This window comes from Neolamprologus brichardi, chromosome 22 (assembly GCF_056152115.1).
Source record: "Neolamprologus brichardi isolate AB-2024 chromosome 22, ASM5615211v1, whole genome shotgun sequence".
Lineage (NCBI taxonomy): Eukaryota > Metazoa > Chordata > Actinopteri > Cichliformes > Cichlidae > Neolamprologus > Neolamprologus brichardi.
In genome coordinates, this window is record NC_142124.1 from 31,709,803 (window position 1) to 31,725,496 (window position 15,694).

The window sequence follows — 15,694 nt, forward strand, 5'->3', positions numbered from 1 at the left end:
AAAATGAATGGATAGATGAGACAATAAAACACCAGTAAAAATGTTTGCTACAGCTGTAAGAACCTCCACTAGCCTGGAGGGGAAGGTTCCCCTACACAATAAAGCAAAGTAAAGGCTGCTGTTTAAAATAGATATCCATCACTGACTAATGCCTCTGTTGTTAGGGAGTTCCTGTTTGCAGTAAACATGACTATAAAATGGGAGGCCTTTAAAGCTTTCCTGAGAGGGCAAATGATCAGTTTTACAAGCTTCAAACATAAAGCATCCAGGATGGAACCGGTCCATTTGGAGAAAAAGATAAAAGATATCGAGGAAGAGATATTTATATCCGAATCTAAAGCTCTAATTCTAGAGTTAAATAAACTCAGAGCTAAATTTAATATTTTGTCATTAAATAAAGCTACTGAAGGTTTACTAAGACTGAAACAGGGTGAAAAAGCAAGTAAAACACTGGCTTGGCGTATTAAACAGGCTCAGGCTGAAAGAGCAGATGAAGGACAGATCACAGCTGATCCTGAACATGTTAATGACTCTTTTTGTACTTTTTATAAACAGCTGTACAAAACTGAGCATTTAAAGTCATTTTCATCAAAACAATTTTTTTTTTTGGATCAGCTGCATTTTCCTAGACTACCAGAAAACGATATGGATGAACTAGAGCTTTTACTATAACAGTAGAAGAAATTACTAATGCTATAAGGAACATGAAAGGGGGCAAAACTCCTGGACCTGACACAATACCAATAGAAATATTTTAAATATTTAAAGATAAATGAATCCAGCCTTTATGGTGGCTGTAGCTCAGGTGGCGGTCAGCGGTCAGGTCAGGTCAGCCACTAATCAGAAGGTCGGTGGTTCGATCCCAGGCAGCCTCCTGGCTGCATGCCAAATATCCTTGGGCAAGATACTAACCCCGTGTTTGCCTACTGGTGGTGGTCGGAGGGCCCGGTGGCGCCTGTGTCCGGCAGCCTCGCCTCTGTCAGAGCGAATGGGTGAATGACTGAATGTAGTGTAAAGCGCTTTGGGGTCCTTAAGGACTAGAAAAGCGCTATACAAATGCAGGCCATTTACCATTTATTGGATATGTATCAGGAATCATTTGAATCTGGGTCTCTCCCCCCCCCCCCCTTTACTTAATGTTGCAACAATTACTTTGTTACTGAAACCTAATAAGCCAGCAACACATTGTAGTTCTTATAGACCAATCTCACTGTTGAATTATGGTTACAAGATACTTTGCAAACTATTAGCTATGAGATTAGAGACACTCTTGCCTAAAATGATTCATTCAGACCAGAACGGCTTTATCCAGGGGAGGCAGGGGTTTCACAATATACGGAGGGTCATGAATATCATTTATGAGAAAAAAGAGACAATACGTTAATCTCAATGGATGAGGAAAAAGCCTTCGACAGGATCGAATGGCCGTTCTTATTTGAAGTTTTGAAAAAGTTTGGTGTTGGAAACAGATTTTTTAAATGGATTAAGTTGATATACTCCAACCCTCAAGCAGAGATTTTAACTTATGGTCTTTTTTCCGCACCATTCAGATTATATCGTGGAACTAGACAAGTTTGCCCTTTGTCACCTCTCTTGTTCACCTTGGCAACTGAGCCTCTTGCGATGGAAATTCAGAATCATAAAAACATATCAGGAATTAAAGTAGGAAATGTTGACCACTGTATTGCCCCATATGCAGATGATGTGATCCTGTTCTGCACTAATTTAAACAAATCAATACCATCCATATTAAGTCTCATTAATACATTTAGTACATTTTCGGGTTATAAAATAAATTTTGATAAATCCGAAATATTATTTTTGAATAAAATTGAACGACAAAATCCTCCAATCAACACTCCCTTTCTGCTATCTGAACATGGGTTTACTTATCTGGGTGTGAAATTAACTCACTCAGTTGAAAATATTCTTGCATCCAATCATAATTCCTTAACGACGTCAGTTACTGCACTTCTAAACAGATGGATGAAACTACCTATATCTTTAATTGGTCGTATTAATATACTAAAAATGTCAATTTTGCCAAAATATCTTTACCTTTTTTCAATCAATACCTCTCTCTCCACCAAACTCTTTCTTCTTAGATTTGCAAAAACTATTCTGAAACTTTATTTGGAATAACAGAAGACCAAGACTCTCTCATTATTATACCTCCCTTATGAAAGAGGGGTTTACAACTTCCAAATTTAAAGTGGCACTTCTGCTCAAATCAGAGCGGCAATGTTTTATTTTGTTAATGAGCAAATTCCAGTGTGGGTTTCTATGGAGTCTACAGAAATCAAAATTCCCCCGAACTCATATCTTTACTCAGCCGACAGGAAGACACTAAATAAGCAAACTAAGACCCCCTTTTTAAAAACACTATAATGGTTTGAAACACATAACTACTTGGGAGAAATAATCCAACTGTCTCGGTTTACTCCGATATTTGGAAATAACAGCTTTCCTCCTGTAGGGCGGATGCAGGTTTTAAATTTTGGTTTGATGAAGGTATAAGAAAAGTGTCTGATATATTTAGCAATAATACTCTTATGTCTTTTGAACAACTTAGAAGTACTTTTTCTATTCCTGTCAAACATTTTTAAAAATTTCTTCAATTAAGAAATTTTATCTTAACCACACAAGGTAACAGCTTAGAAACCCCCACCTACTCCTCTCTAGAGAACACAGTTATAAAGCATATAAATGGGAGAGGCCAAGTTTCTGCATTGTGCAAATTATTTATGGAAAATTCCAAAGAATCAACACAGTCTATTTTAGAGACATGGAGGAAGGATTTGCAAATGGATATATCTGATGATGAGGGGTATAAATCATGCTCCTTGGCCCAGAGTCAGACAATTAATGTGCAATCTCAACTACTTCAATATAAATGGTTAACAAGACTCCGTCAAAAATGCATCATTTTAATTCAAACATCCCAGACACCTGTGTGGAGTGGACAGGGTCACTTTATTTCACTGTATATGGGAGTGTCCACGTGTGAAAATCTTTTGGGAAAAGGTAATAAATCTATTGAGTCTGTTGATTCCACTTCATCCTAAAATATGTATTTAAAATATATACCCGAATAATTTTGTACCTGCTGCAAACAATGGAGCTCTGTTAACGACTAGTGCTGTATTGCTATGTGCTGGAAAAATCAAAAAATATGTGGACTGACATCTATACTATCTATGGAGAAAATAACTTATGCATTAAGAAATAAACTGGACACGTTTTGGGCTATATATTATATACATATATATATATATATATATATATATATATATATATATATATATATATATATATATATATGTATATATGTATATGTATATGTATGTATGGTCAAAATTCTACAACATTCTGGAGAACTGCAGCGTGCACACTGTGGACTTAACAGCCTGAAACTCTAACTTGATTTGTATATCTGTCCTTCCCCTCTGTTATGGTTTGCTTTGTTTTTGTTTCTATTACTATGTTGTTTCTGTTGTTGTTGTGGTATTTTTTATTTATTTATTTATTTATATTTATTTATTTATTTGTTCATTTGTTTTTATTTATTTATTTATTTATTTTTATTTATTTATTTGTTTATTTATTTATTTATTTTATTTTATTTTTATTTATTTATTTATTTGTTTTTATTTATTTTTATTTATTTATTTATTTATTTATTTATTTAATGTTCACGGTGCACCATGTAAAACCGGTTAAAACCAATAAATAAATGTTAAAAAAGCATGCCTGCAGCATTGTATCAGAACCAGAGCACTGAAACAAATTTTTATTATTTCAGAAAAGGCAAAAAGAGATGTAAAACAGAACTGTTCTGGTACAAAATAGATGATATCTGTCTAACTTTACATACATTACATAGAACTGATTATTGTTTTCTATGTTTTTAAATAAAAAAAATCTTTATACATACTTCCAACACAAACCAAAACCCTGAACTGATAAATATTTGATTACACTGTGCCTTCACTGCTAACAGAACATCCTTTACATTACAAACAATATCTGAGACTCTCAGGTGCTGCATGAAACGCTATAATCCTGGAATTACCACTTCTTTATTGATTACTTTTAAAATGAGTTTGTAACTTTATCACTTTTCATATCATTTTTGGACACAATGAGCAATAATTCACAGTAAAGGCTGGAAACATTGAATAGAGGCACGTGTTTCAATTATTTGGTCGAGAATAGGTTGTTGACAGCCCCTGTCCCTTTCTTATAAATAACCAAAGTATGCTCTCCTCAAGAAGCATGACCTGCAGCCATCACGCCTCAATCACAACAACTTTCACAGGACGATACAAGAAGTGTTACAGAGATGTGCAGACATAGATGAGACTGCAAAACACTTTCCTGTTGCTTTTGTAACCTGATGCCCATCAATCCACACAAAGACAGTTTCATCCCAACACGACCCTTCCTCAGAGACGCTCTCCTGCTAACATAACACTAAATGCTACAATGAGGCAAAACCAAAGAAGGACAGCAAATCTACATCTCTACATCGAGCTAAAATATATAACATGTGCTCATATTCACACTATACGAATAATAAGAATACTGTCAGTGTGACAAAATCACTGCTGTTCAAAAAATGTACGGAAGAAATCAGACAACACTTCTCTCCAGAAAGATTAGACAGATGTCACCAGCTGTAGCTCAGCTGTTACTGCTTTCTGAACAGTTGCAGATGTCAAACATATTTCATGTGAACAAACGAGCTATATTTTGGTCTACAGACTAGTTACTGTATCAAAGTAAATATGGAGATAACACTATACTATTCACCTTTGTTTATATCTATTCTGCCTCTTAAAGTTTTAATTACTATTTGCACACTTATAGTTCGTACAGAAACATTTATAGTGACAATATGAAGGTTTTCTCTTTGTAGCTGTGAGATCAGGTTTCAGTTGGCAGACTCCCTCCCAGCATTCGTCTCCAGCAGTCCAGGCTTCCCCTGATTCTTCCTCTGTTTCCCAGTATTTCCAGACGTGTCCTTGTGTCGCGAATCGTTCTGCTGTCTGGTGTAGCGCTTGCATTTGCAGGAGGTCACCACAGTTATCTTGTAGGTCCTCGTGCTCCCGTCGTGGCACTGCAGCTGGATCCGCTGGGTCCTGGTTCGATCGATAACACAGCGCCACTCCTGAGCATCGCGGCGGCTCCAGTACCTCCCAGTGTGAGTTCTACCAATCCAGTTGGGCAGCAGCTGAGCTGGCAGACACTCCCCAGCACACACCAGCTCCTTGATAGGGTTGACACTGGTGCACTGGCCATCAGAGATGTACTTCGTGGACCTCAACTCCCTGCAGCCCACCTGGCTCTGGTCTGGCCCTGAGACATGAAAAGTGAGTTACATATATGTGTAGCTTAGATCGGTCTTCTTGTTATTCTAAAGTGTGTGTGTGTGTGTGTGTGTGTGTGTGTGTGTGTGTGTGTGTGTGTGTGTGTATATATATATATTATTGTTTTTTGTTTTGTTTTAAGTGGGTAGTGCTGGCCCACATTCAGAACAGCATAGTTTGGACCGCCTGTCATGTGCTACATTATTCTCTGTGTGACTTAGAGAATAAAGATGTCACAATGCTTTTTGTTGACAGTCATGATTGAGAGCGTCACTGTGTGGTATGGCAACACAAATGCTATAAATGAAAATACAGCCACGTCAACACTAATACATTTTCAAACGAAAACGCATCTTTTTCTCTTCGTTTTGGCGCGTCCACACTGAAACGGCGTTTTGGGACAAGGAAAACTGAGCTTTTTGAAAACGCTCTCCACAGTGGATAAAAAAAGGCTTTCGAAAATGGTGACGCATTTTAGTCATATGCTGCAGTCATGTGACCAATTCAACTAAGATGGCGGGAGGCATTGTGCAGGAGCTGTTTTGCTTGCTCTCAGGTTTGACAGCCCTATTAAAGATTCATTTCAGTTTGTACATGCTCCAAATAGCTCCAGATAAAACTTTTCCTCAACATTTTGACTTTTCAAAGAGCTGGAAAGTAAATAAACGGCAGACGGAAATGACGCAGCTCAAACGTCTTACTTTTCACGCATGTGCAGTATAAGAACGCAGCGTTTTCACTGAAAATGATAGTGTGGAGCGTTTTTAGACTTTTATCAATTTATCCAGATTAGTGTAGACATAACCCAAGAAGATCATTAAGATTGCCCTGTCCTCTCACAGCTGAATGAAGGATGAAGGACAGCTGCCTTCATCCTCAAGGACCCAACAGCAAATTTCACACTTCTACTCTCAGGCCAGAGGTGTAGAAGTGTGAAGTGTAGATTAAACAACTCTTTCTTCTCCAATGCCATTAGACTTCTAAACACCCGGCTGGAGTTTATTGCCCTGGTCTACCTCAGTTTACGTCTACATTTCTGAGTTTGCACACACAGAATTGCCCCCTCGCTGTGTCCGCTGCACATACAGTTGATGTAGCATTCAAAATGAACATATATATATATGTATATACACACACACATCCTCAATATTAAATTTGGGTCAGTTTGAGTCGATCTGCACATTTGAGGTCCATGGTGAAATCAGTGAAATCAGTGAAATCAGTGAAATCAGTGTCAGGGCTCCTGCTGGTACTTTCAGGAAGCTAAAAATAGCATCAGAGCTGAATATGAATTTGTAAAATGACAACTGAAACATTTACAACGATGATGATTTGTCGTTAAACTGAAGGTGAAGAATTGGTTTAAACCCAGTTAAAACAGCTGCTGATATTTCTGTTGTAAAAGAATTTAACATGATTTAAAATTCACACCACTAACTGTCCCATGATACCAGTTCATGACGTGTTCATGTTAGTCTCATATTTCCACATTTCTGCACTTCATGACACAGTTTGTCTTTTTTAAATCAGCATCTACCAGGTTCACATCTGGACCGAGAGTCATGCTCATGAAAAGCATTTTGTGATTTAATAATGTGTTGTGTGTTAATAATGTTAATAACTGCTGCTGAATTTCTTTTCTTTATTTAGACATTAATAATTATAAATCAATAGTTATTTCATCATTTAACTGTTAATAAAAGAGAACTTTGAAATGAATGTTACAGAAAAAGACACTCAGCTCTCGATTAAAAAAAAAAGATTTATAAAAAAATCTAAATTTAAATTGCAAACAAATAAGTAAACGGATTCAAACATCGAAATTAGGAAAACAGTTTTTTCCAACATTTAAAATGCCAATTGCATTCTCCTTTTCCCATGAGCTTGTCGTGCTCCTGAGTCTTTTCCTGGACTTATTCATTCCTTTGTAAATATAATTAATTATGAATACGTTGTTCTTCCAGAGCCTCTGAGCTGCTGTTTATAGTTCTTATTTTCATATTGGAAGTGCCCCGTTCATGTCCAGTCTGTCTTGCCTATGTTTTGTTATCATGTTTCCATGTCTGTTTGTCATGTTTGTCCCTGAGTCCTGCAGTTGGGCCACAGCCATACTAGACACAGCTGCTGCTTTAACTATTATATGAGCTACAAGACAAGATTCAAAGATGACTCTTAGTCCTTGGAGAAAAGGCAACACAAATTAGCCATAATTTGTGTTGCCTTGAGTTATAAAAGTCCTGTTTTTAATACTTCTTCTTCCACTTATTGTAAGTGGGCATATGTGCAGGTACAGAAGAAAATATCCAGAGTCTCAGTATTATTTTTGTTATAGATTGTGAAGCCTTATATCTGCTGTCCATCCACTTAAACACAGGAATCCAGAGTTGAATTAAATAAATGTTATTCTGTTGTGATTATTAACAAGAGTGAGAAGAGACTGATGGGTGAACTCTCTTACATCAGGGCAGGGAGCAGCACGGTGCTATAAGCATCCAACTATATAAATAGAGCCTGACTTCTTTCACAGAGAAATAAAACAGGCTTTTTTCAGTTATAAGTTCCAACTTCAAAATATTTATTTGCTGCACTAAGTGACTTTACTCCTCATCACTCTGTCTACTTAGCATTAGTATTATGAAACTTCTGAGGAGAAGTGTTTGCTGCAGGAGTCTAAAACATTTCTATTGTGATTTATGAGCCGTGAACTTAATAATGTAGCCTTTATTAAAGCCACAAAAACAAGTGAGAATTAATTCCACGACTGTATTTTGAACTGATGTATCATTGACATCATTAAAAAAGCTCAAAGGTTCCTTATATTTTTTAAAAGACGGTCATTTTGTTCAGTGTTTACCAACAGATGGCTATGTTGGTTGTTACATGTATGAGAACCAACCCGAACTTTAGAAACATTTTAACCGATTGAACCCGAAGGAATTACTTTCAGCTTTTTAATAATCGTCCACTTTTTAAATGATTAATATTGGTGTGGTCTTATAATACAAAAACCACAACAACAACATTAAAATTTACTATCACCAGTGAAAATGACAAAAATATCTCCTCCCATCATCAGGTCAGATGTGGGATATCGACAGAATTCCACAGTGTCTCTAACGAGAGAGTAATAAGCGATGTGACAATCGACCCTCCACTGCTGAAAGTTCCTTTGTCTGCATATGAACTTGAGTGATATCCTTTGCTCACCCTTTGCAGCTATAAGTTTATGTTTATGTGCTTATGGAAGTTTTTGATCATTTTTCCAGAAGCTCATTTGTCAGATCAGATTCGTGTTGAGAGAGAAGACCTGGCTCACAGTCTCCATTCTAGTTCATCCCAAAGGTGTTCTGTCAGGTGTTATATAATCTAAACAGACAGACATTTACAGCACGCACCTGCAAAAACACCAGCAGCTAGGATGTATTTTAATTACAGTTTTTTAATAAATCCTACATTCCAGACATGGATATCTTTTAGTTTTTTCTTTTGTAAGATTACTTTTTACCTAGGTTTAAACTGATTGCATCATCATAATACAAATAAATAAATACATAAATAAATAAATATTATTATTCCAAACTAGATTTTTTTTTCTTTTCAATTTTAGTTGTATTACTGTCACATAATACTTTATGATGTTTTCTATCACATTATTTAATTTTAGCCATTTGGACTCACCATCACGCAGAGCGTCAGAAGGCCGTCTCCCTCTATTCCTCGCCTGGTTTGTGTCTTCATCGGTCGGCGGCTCCTGAGTTTCAAGGACCAGCTGAGGACTGACGGACTCTGTGGCGTTATTTTCAACAGCTGAACTCACGCTCAGCAGCAGCAGGAGCGCGAGGAGCCGGAGCGCACTGACGGAACGAAGCATGACTGCACCTGACGGAGCTGATGGATGAGTAACCTGCAGCGCTGTGCTTTATATATCCTCACCGGCAGCGACATTTTATGAATGAGCTGAACACACCTACTTGCACAGCAAGAAAAGAAAAATGCAGGTCGGGAGCCAAAAACCACATTTATTTTTACAAACTGAATTGGCGCATTTATTCATGATCACACAGGTGTTGGAAACACCAGGATTACACGGGTGTACTGTGACATCGGAACTTACCGGACAACATTTCATTATTCAGCAGAACAAAAATCCACAACATGGCCAAAACAAGCACAGAGCTTTTCAGGTTAATAGGTTGAAATACTCTGGAGTGAGTGAGGCAGTTCTGGCAATTATGTGTCCAAAGGACTATGTTCATTCTGTGAAATTTATTTTGAAATTTAATGTAGCCTAACCTACATGTTTTATGATCAACTAAATGCACAGATGTGTCTCAGCTCATTTGATCTGGACTACAGAGCCATCCCACTGGCGACAAAGACATTTATCTCCACCTAGTGGTGAGTTAGGGTTTCACACAATTTTTCAAAGATGTGACAAAAAACCTGAAGCCTCACCTCAACCACGAGTGGATCAGATCACTTTGTTATGCTACAATTTACTGCCATGGTTTGGGTTCAATGAACAGTTACGGACAGTCAGTATATTTGTTGTGAGTGATCACCTTTATATGGTGGGTGTGCTTTCTCCTCAGTTCGTTATACTTTGAATAAATGCCAAAAAAAGTTGTACAGTTTCATGAGATCAAAAACAAGAGTGAATGAAGCTGCTCGTGTTGCTTTTTCCTGTCTGTCCGATCTATAAATGTGATCTGTGTACTCAGTACTCAAACAGGAAGTAAGTGTGTCCTAATTGTTTCAGACTCGTTAGTGTAAAACAAAATCGTATTATTCCCTCATTTATGTCATTCAACCACAGTGTAGTTTAAGTAGAACATTTATATACAGTGAGAAAGCGCTCTTACAGCAGCACTAGACTTTTTTTTGTTAACTTTAAAAAAAATTAAGGACAAATACAGCAAATTATTATATAAAGTAAAGCTAATGTTTCATTAAGCTCAACTCTTTAATTATTCATATCCATCAGCAGGTACTTGATAAGATCTATTCAATTCATTTCAAATTTAAACAGTGCCAAATCACAACCAACAGTCACCTCTAAAGTAGGTTGTGACAGTGGGAAGGAAAACCTCCAGCAGAACCAGGCACAAGGAGGCGCAACTTGTTGGAGGTGAAGGGAGGGAGACAGGACAAGAGACATGCTGGGGCAGACAGCCAGGGATTATTAATAGAAAGAAGAGAAGAGAAAAGGAGAAATGAAGCCTAAGTACAGCATAATTATATATTTAAGCAAAAAAATAAGAAGGTTTTCAGCCTAATCTTAATCTTAAGTACCAAACATGTCTGTCTTCGGAACCCAAGCTGGAAGCTGCTTCCATAGGAGAGGATCCTGAAAGCTGAACACTCTGCTTCCCATAAGAAAGCCTGCAGACAGCAAAGTTCGCTATTGATCTGTAATTCTGCAATTATCAGTATATTGTAATTACAATAACATTTTATGGATATCCTTAAAAGGGTTAATCCATTAATTTAATGTAAGAATACATGTAAAAACCGATTATTCACTTGGTGTATCAAAAATGTATTTTAAACCCAGTTACTAGTTTAATAAAAGTATTTTGACTTCTGTTGAATGGCTGAGAAAATGTTATTACATTAATTATGGAATTAAAGAGTTTTCAAATAAACTCACATGATAAAGCCCAATATCATTTTTTCCATATTAGGCCTTATTATTATTATTATTATTATTATTTATTTATTTTTTTTTAAGTGTTTGTCCATTTTTTTTTTTTTTACACATTGAACTACATGTTATTGTTTTTTTGTAAACTACATACATACAAAATCTGATAAAATATACATGATTTTCATTTAAAACTAAAACAACTGTATTTTATTTTATTCTTGCATAAAACAGAGAAATTTTGCGTATTTCAAATTTCTGTATTCTTACGTAATGGAAAATTTGTAATTTGTGTACACTTATATATTTAGCATTACAGGCAGGGGACAAGATAGTTCTGGAAACCTTTGGTGGCATCTCTGAGTGTTACAGGAAATGCTGATACGGTATCAGATAAGCATCTGCTATCATCTGATAATAGATGAAAGCAGAGTGGCTGGCAAGGAACATCTTGATGTGAATATTGACACTGAATTACCACCAGATTCTGTTGGCATGGTAACACAGCAGAGTGCAAGTGATGATACAAAAATGAGAACATTTTCAAATGAATGAATTACATAAAAGTTTGACAAATAGAATCCAAAGGCAAACTGATGAATGCCTGCATTTGTTTTTGATTCATGTATAAAGTATAACCAAAAATCATTTACAGCCTTTGAAGTCCTAGAATTAGAAATGCAAGTTTTGGGAGTATTTTCATTTTTCATTTCTATATGCAAATATAATGTAATGCATGCATTCATGGAGGGTCTTGTCTGTGAGCATTGTGTTGTTTTTGTTGCGTTGTGATGTGTCATATCGTGTCATGTTGTGTTATATGTAGTGCCGACGTAGGACAGTTTTCCAATCTCATTGTACTATTGTACTATGTATGACTGTGCAATGACAATAAAGAGTTATCTTATTAAGATCAGAGAACCTGCAGTGAGATTTTTATCCTCAATGAATTATATTTTGTACATAAACCGTTTTATATGTATGAAAATTCAACTGATCAACAAGTACTTTTACATTTTCTGCATAATGAGCTACGTTCTTTTCCAATGACTCCTATCTCCCTCCCGAACACCAGGGGCGCTGCAGTTTGCAGGCTTCTTTAACTCCCCCTCGGTACACGTCATGTAAAAACAGGCTTTAAGCTTCTGAGCATGCGCGTGACTAGCTCCTTTACTTTCTGCCATTTGAAGAGAACTGGAGGAAGGTAAAAAATCTCTTCCTGTTTTTCTTTTAAAGCTTCGGAGTTATAATTTACTAATGTTTTATTTTAGGAGCGGACATATTGTTATTATACAGCGAATCTATGAAACGCCTGTTAGGCATAAAGCGTTGTTACTTACTATAATTTTCTTACTAACGCAAATGAAGATGTGACTCCTTTGGTCCACGTAAGCGTCTGCACCGGTTAGTGTTGAGCACTCTGACACTTCATTAGTAACACATCGTAACAGCTTTTAAAATTACCTCCCAGTCGCGATTTTACTTTCGTCTTTTGAAAGTCAAACCTGAGATAAATAGGAAGTAGTGTCCGTTTAAAGACTGACTGCAGATTGTTTTTCTTTTTTGTTGTTTATGCTAAATTGAGTTGGATACCTGGACACTACCGCATATTGTTTTATTTCAAAACCAGCCTGGACTGCTGGCTATAGTTTCACCATACTTTGTAGTCATCGTCTCCTCCTAACCCAGGGGTGTCAAACTCAAACACGCAGTGGGCCAAAATTCAAAACTGGAACAAAGTCGCGGGCTAACGTTAATATTTATTGAAATATATTTATCCTCCAGATATAAGAATGAATCTTTTCTTATGGACTCAAACACGTTTTGCTGAAAAACTGAATATGGAACAAGCAAAGCTTAATACTAAAAAATAAATATGTTAGCTGTATAATACCAGTAGGCCAGCTCTGATAGTAATTTGTTATGGCTTCACGGGCCAGAGTTTGACACCTATGTCCTAACCCCAGTTTATTTTCCTTTTTTTGTTTTGTTGTTTGTTTTGACCAGATGACCAGGATGCTGCACGTGTTTGTAATCCTTTCTCTGCTGGGTCTGGGCTCAGGAGAAGAGGGCGCCCGTTTGTTGGCCTCCAAATCCCTCCTGAACCGCTACGCTGTGGAGGGCCGCGACCTGACCCTCCAGTACAGCGTCTACAACGTGGGCTCCAGGTCAGATATCTGGACAGCTGCTGTAAATCAGATAACTGTACAAATGAATACACACAGAAAACCAAACGACACATTTTATTCGGTTGTTTCTTAACAAACTGCTGTTTAATAATCACTTCATCAGTAAGTTTGAACGTTATCAAGACGTTTTCAGGATTGTTGAAATGTGAACTGCATGAGAGCTTGTCAAGACCTGATCAAATGTTTAGTGCATACTGTGTGACTAAATGTCATCATCTGGTTTGTCTCCACAGTGCAGCTCTAGAGGTGGAACTATCCGATGATTCTTTTCCCCCTGAAGATTTTGGAATTGTTTCCGGAATGCTGAATGTGAAATGGGACAGGATTGCACCGTATCCTTGCAGTAAAATGACTTCTCACTGGCACTATCAAACTTGAGCTATTTGTGACGCATTAATTGTAGCTTAATGGGAGTTTGATCTTAAATTCTTAATCAAACATAAGTTACTGGGTGTCTCTATGGCAGCCTCTTTTTTGCACCACAGTTTTTTCATCTTACACCGTAGGACCAAATAGTGAAATGATAGCTTTTCAGGCCGCTGAACCTAAAGCAGTATTCACTCTTCATGGTTCATAAGACGGAGGCCTTAATGAAGCAGGAATGCAGGAATTTGATTTAAGTTGGTTTAAATAACCATAGATGGGCTCTTTCTCCAAGTCATCATTCTTAACTCTGAAACTTTTAGAGCCAGCAACGTCTCTCACACAGTCGTGTTGCGCCCCCTGAAGGCTGGATACTTTAATTTTACCTCTGCTACCGTCAGCTACCTGGTTCAGGAGGGAGGACAAGTTGTGGTAAAAGCAGTTAAAGTCCTTAGTGAGTCAAAGCATTCAGTCATAGTGATGTGTTAGAAGCTAAAGTGTCCCCTCCTTCCCTTCCTGCAGGTTGGCTACACCAGCGCTCCTGGACAGGGAGGAATCTTGGCTCAGAGAGAGTTTGACCGGCGCTTCTCTCCACACTATGTACGTGTTAAAAACAGTTTGAGGCTCGCTCATTACGGCACCTGAGTGCACTGGTCTATGCTGAACCTCTAAGGATCTTTATTGGGTTGTTAATTTAGGCTAAAATTGGAATTTACTGTATCTACACTGACAAATGTTTGCATATAGCACAAGAAGTACTTTTTAGTACGACTAGTGCATGTTGATAAACTAAATTAAAGTCTCCACAACAACAGAGTTCCTTGATACCACTGTTCAGTGTCTCGATTCGTGGCTTATAGACTGAAGTTTTTGCATTTGCTAGAACAGTCCTAACACTTCACTCACTGCTCCGTGTGTCTGTCTTTAGTTGGACTGGGCTGCATTTGGTGTGATGACGCTACCCTCCATCGGCATCCCTCTGCTTCTCTGGTACTCCAGCAAGAGGAAATACGATTCGCCCAAGAGCAAGAAGAACTGAAACATCTTTGCTCTATTCAAGATTGGGGGTGGGGGGTGGGAAGGGAAATAAAAGGGTTTTGTAAAAAAAAAACATTTCCCATACTTGGGGTGAAAACTAAAACTTGGTGACCAATGGACTTGATTGTGGTTTGATCGAACAGAATATTTAAGAGAACTTTGGAGCAAGAAGTAGACGGTGAAAATCATGTGGCATCTCTTTATCTGCAAATGGTTCATGTGACGAAACAATTACATTATGCTGTTTTCCACCACAACTAGTGAGATGATCTGAGTAACAGGACCTGTCAGGGGTCTTTCATGACCCTTTTTGGAAGGAAACAGTGGATTCTATTGTGGAGGGCTTGAGAGTAACGCTGGTTAGCTATCGGTTTAGTCATTCACAAGTTGGCTAAGTAATAATCTCTGTCAGATATTGTCTTCAGTAACATGAAATTCACCAGATAGACTAAGACGAAAAAGAGCAATTCAGCAGTCAGCCTAAAGGAGACTACACAAACATCATGGGATGACGTGCCCATGCTCCATTCCCTCTGTGCTGTAATTGCACTGCAACTCATGAGTCTGGTGAATCCTTCAGCACATGTTCTAAACTCCTACAATGGGAACTGGCTAATGGGGGTTATTACTGTAAACAGCTGCTTGTGTTTGCAGTGTGTGTTTCTAATGAGCTGGTATGACATTTGGAGCCCGTTTAAGTTCAAAATAAATGAAAACAAGGTACATGTTTGTTTTTTATAAAGCTGAGCCTGATTCATTTCTGGGGGTTTGCATTCCCTGTTTCCAGTTTATATCATTCCCATAAATACATTAAAAACTTAGTTATTTTTCTTTCTGTTCTGTTTTGTTACATCAAGCAAATATATAACAGGTAAAAAAAATGAAAGTACAATTTTAAATATCTGATGTCAAAATTTAAGAGCAGATATTTCAATACTGGATAGATGTATTATAAAAAGTTATTGCACATAGTTAAAAAGATGTCAAATATTCAATCTTGTGCTTTGCAGAAGATGGTGCAGAGTGTAGTCAGTTATGAAACATTTTGCTGCACATGCTGAAGTCCAGGGCTTGGCTGGTCATCTGGCATT

The 15,694-nt window shown here is 37.4% G+C and overlaps 2 protein-coding genes across 2 annotated transcripts; one reads left to right on the forward strand and one right to left on the reverse strand.

Moving 5' to 3' along the window:
• Window positions 1-4,933: 4,933 nt before the first annotated feature.
• Window positions 4,934-9,240, reverse strand: LOC102782867 (sclerostin domain-containing protein 1-like). The gene is made up of 2 exons (XM_006803384.2): window positions 9,048-9,240; window positions 4,934-5,358 (listed from the first exon to the last, which is right to left on the reverse strand). The coding sequence occupies exons 1-2, from the start codon at window positions 9,238-9,240 to the stop codon at window positions 4,934-4,936; spliced, it is 618 nt and encodes a 205-aa protein (XP_006803447.2).
• A 2,911-nt stretch (window positions 9,241-12,151) lies between these two features.
• On the forward strand, window positions 12,152-15,424 carry ssr2 (signal sequence receptor, beta). Its single transcript, XM_006803383.2, has 6 exons — window positions 12,152-12,217; window positions 13,021-13,181; window positions 13,436-13,534; window positions 13,889-13,997; window positions 14,088-14,165; window positions 14,494-15,424. The coding sequence occupies exons 2-6, from the start codon at window positions 13,021-13,023 to the stop codon at window positions 14,602-14,604; spliced, it is 558 nt and encodes a 185-aa protein (XP_006803446.2). The 5' UTR covers window positions 12,152-12,217; the 3' UTR covers window positions 14,605-15,424.
• Window positions 15,425-15,694: the final 270 nt, after the last annotated feature.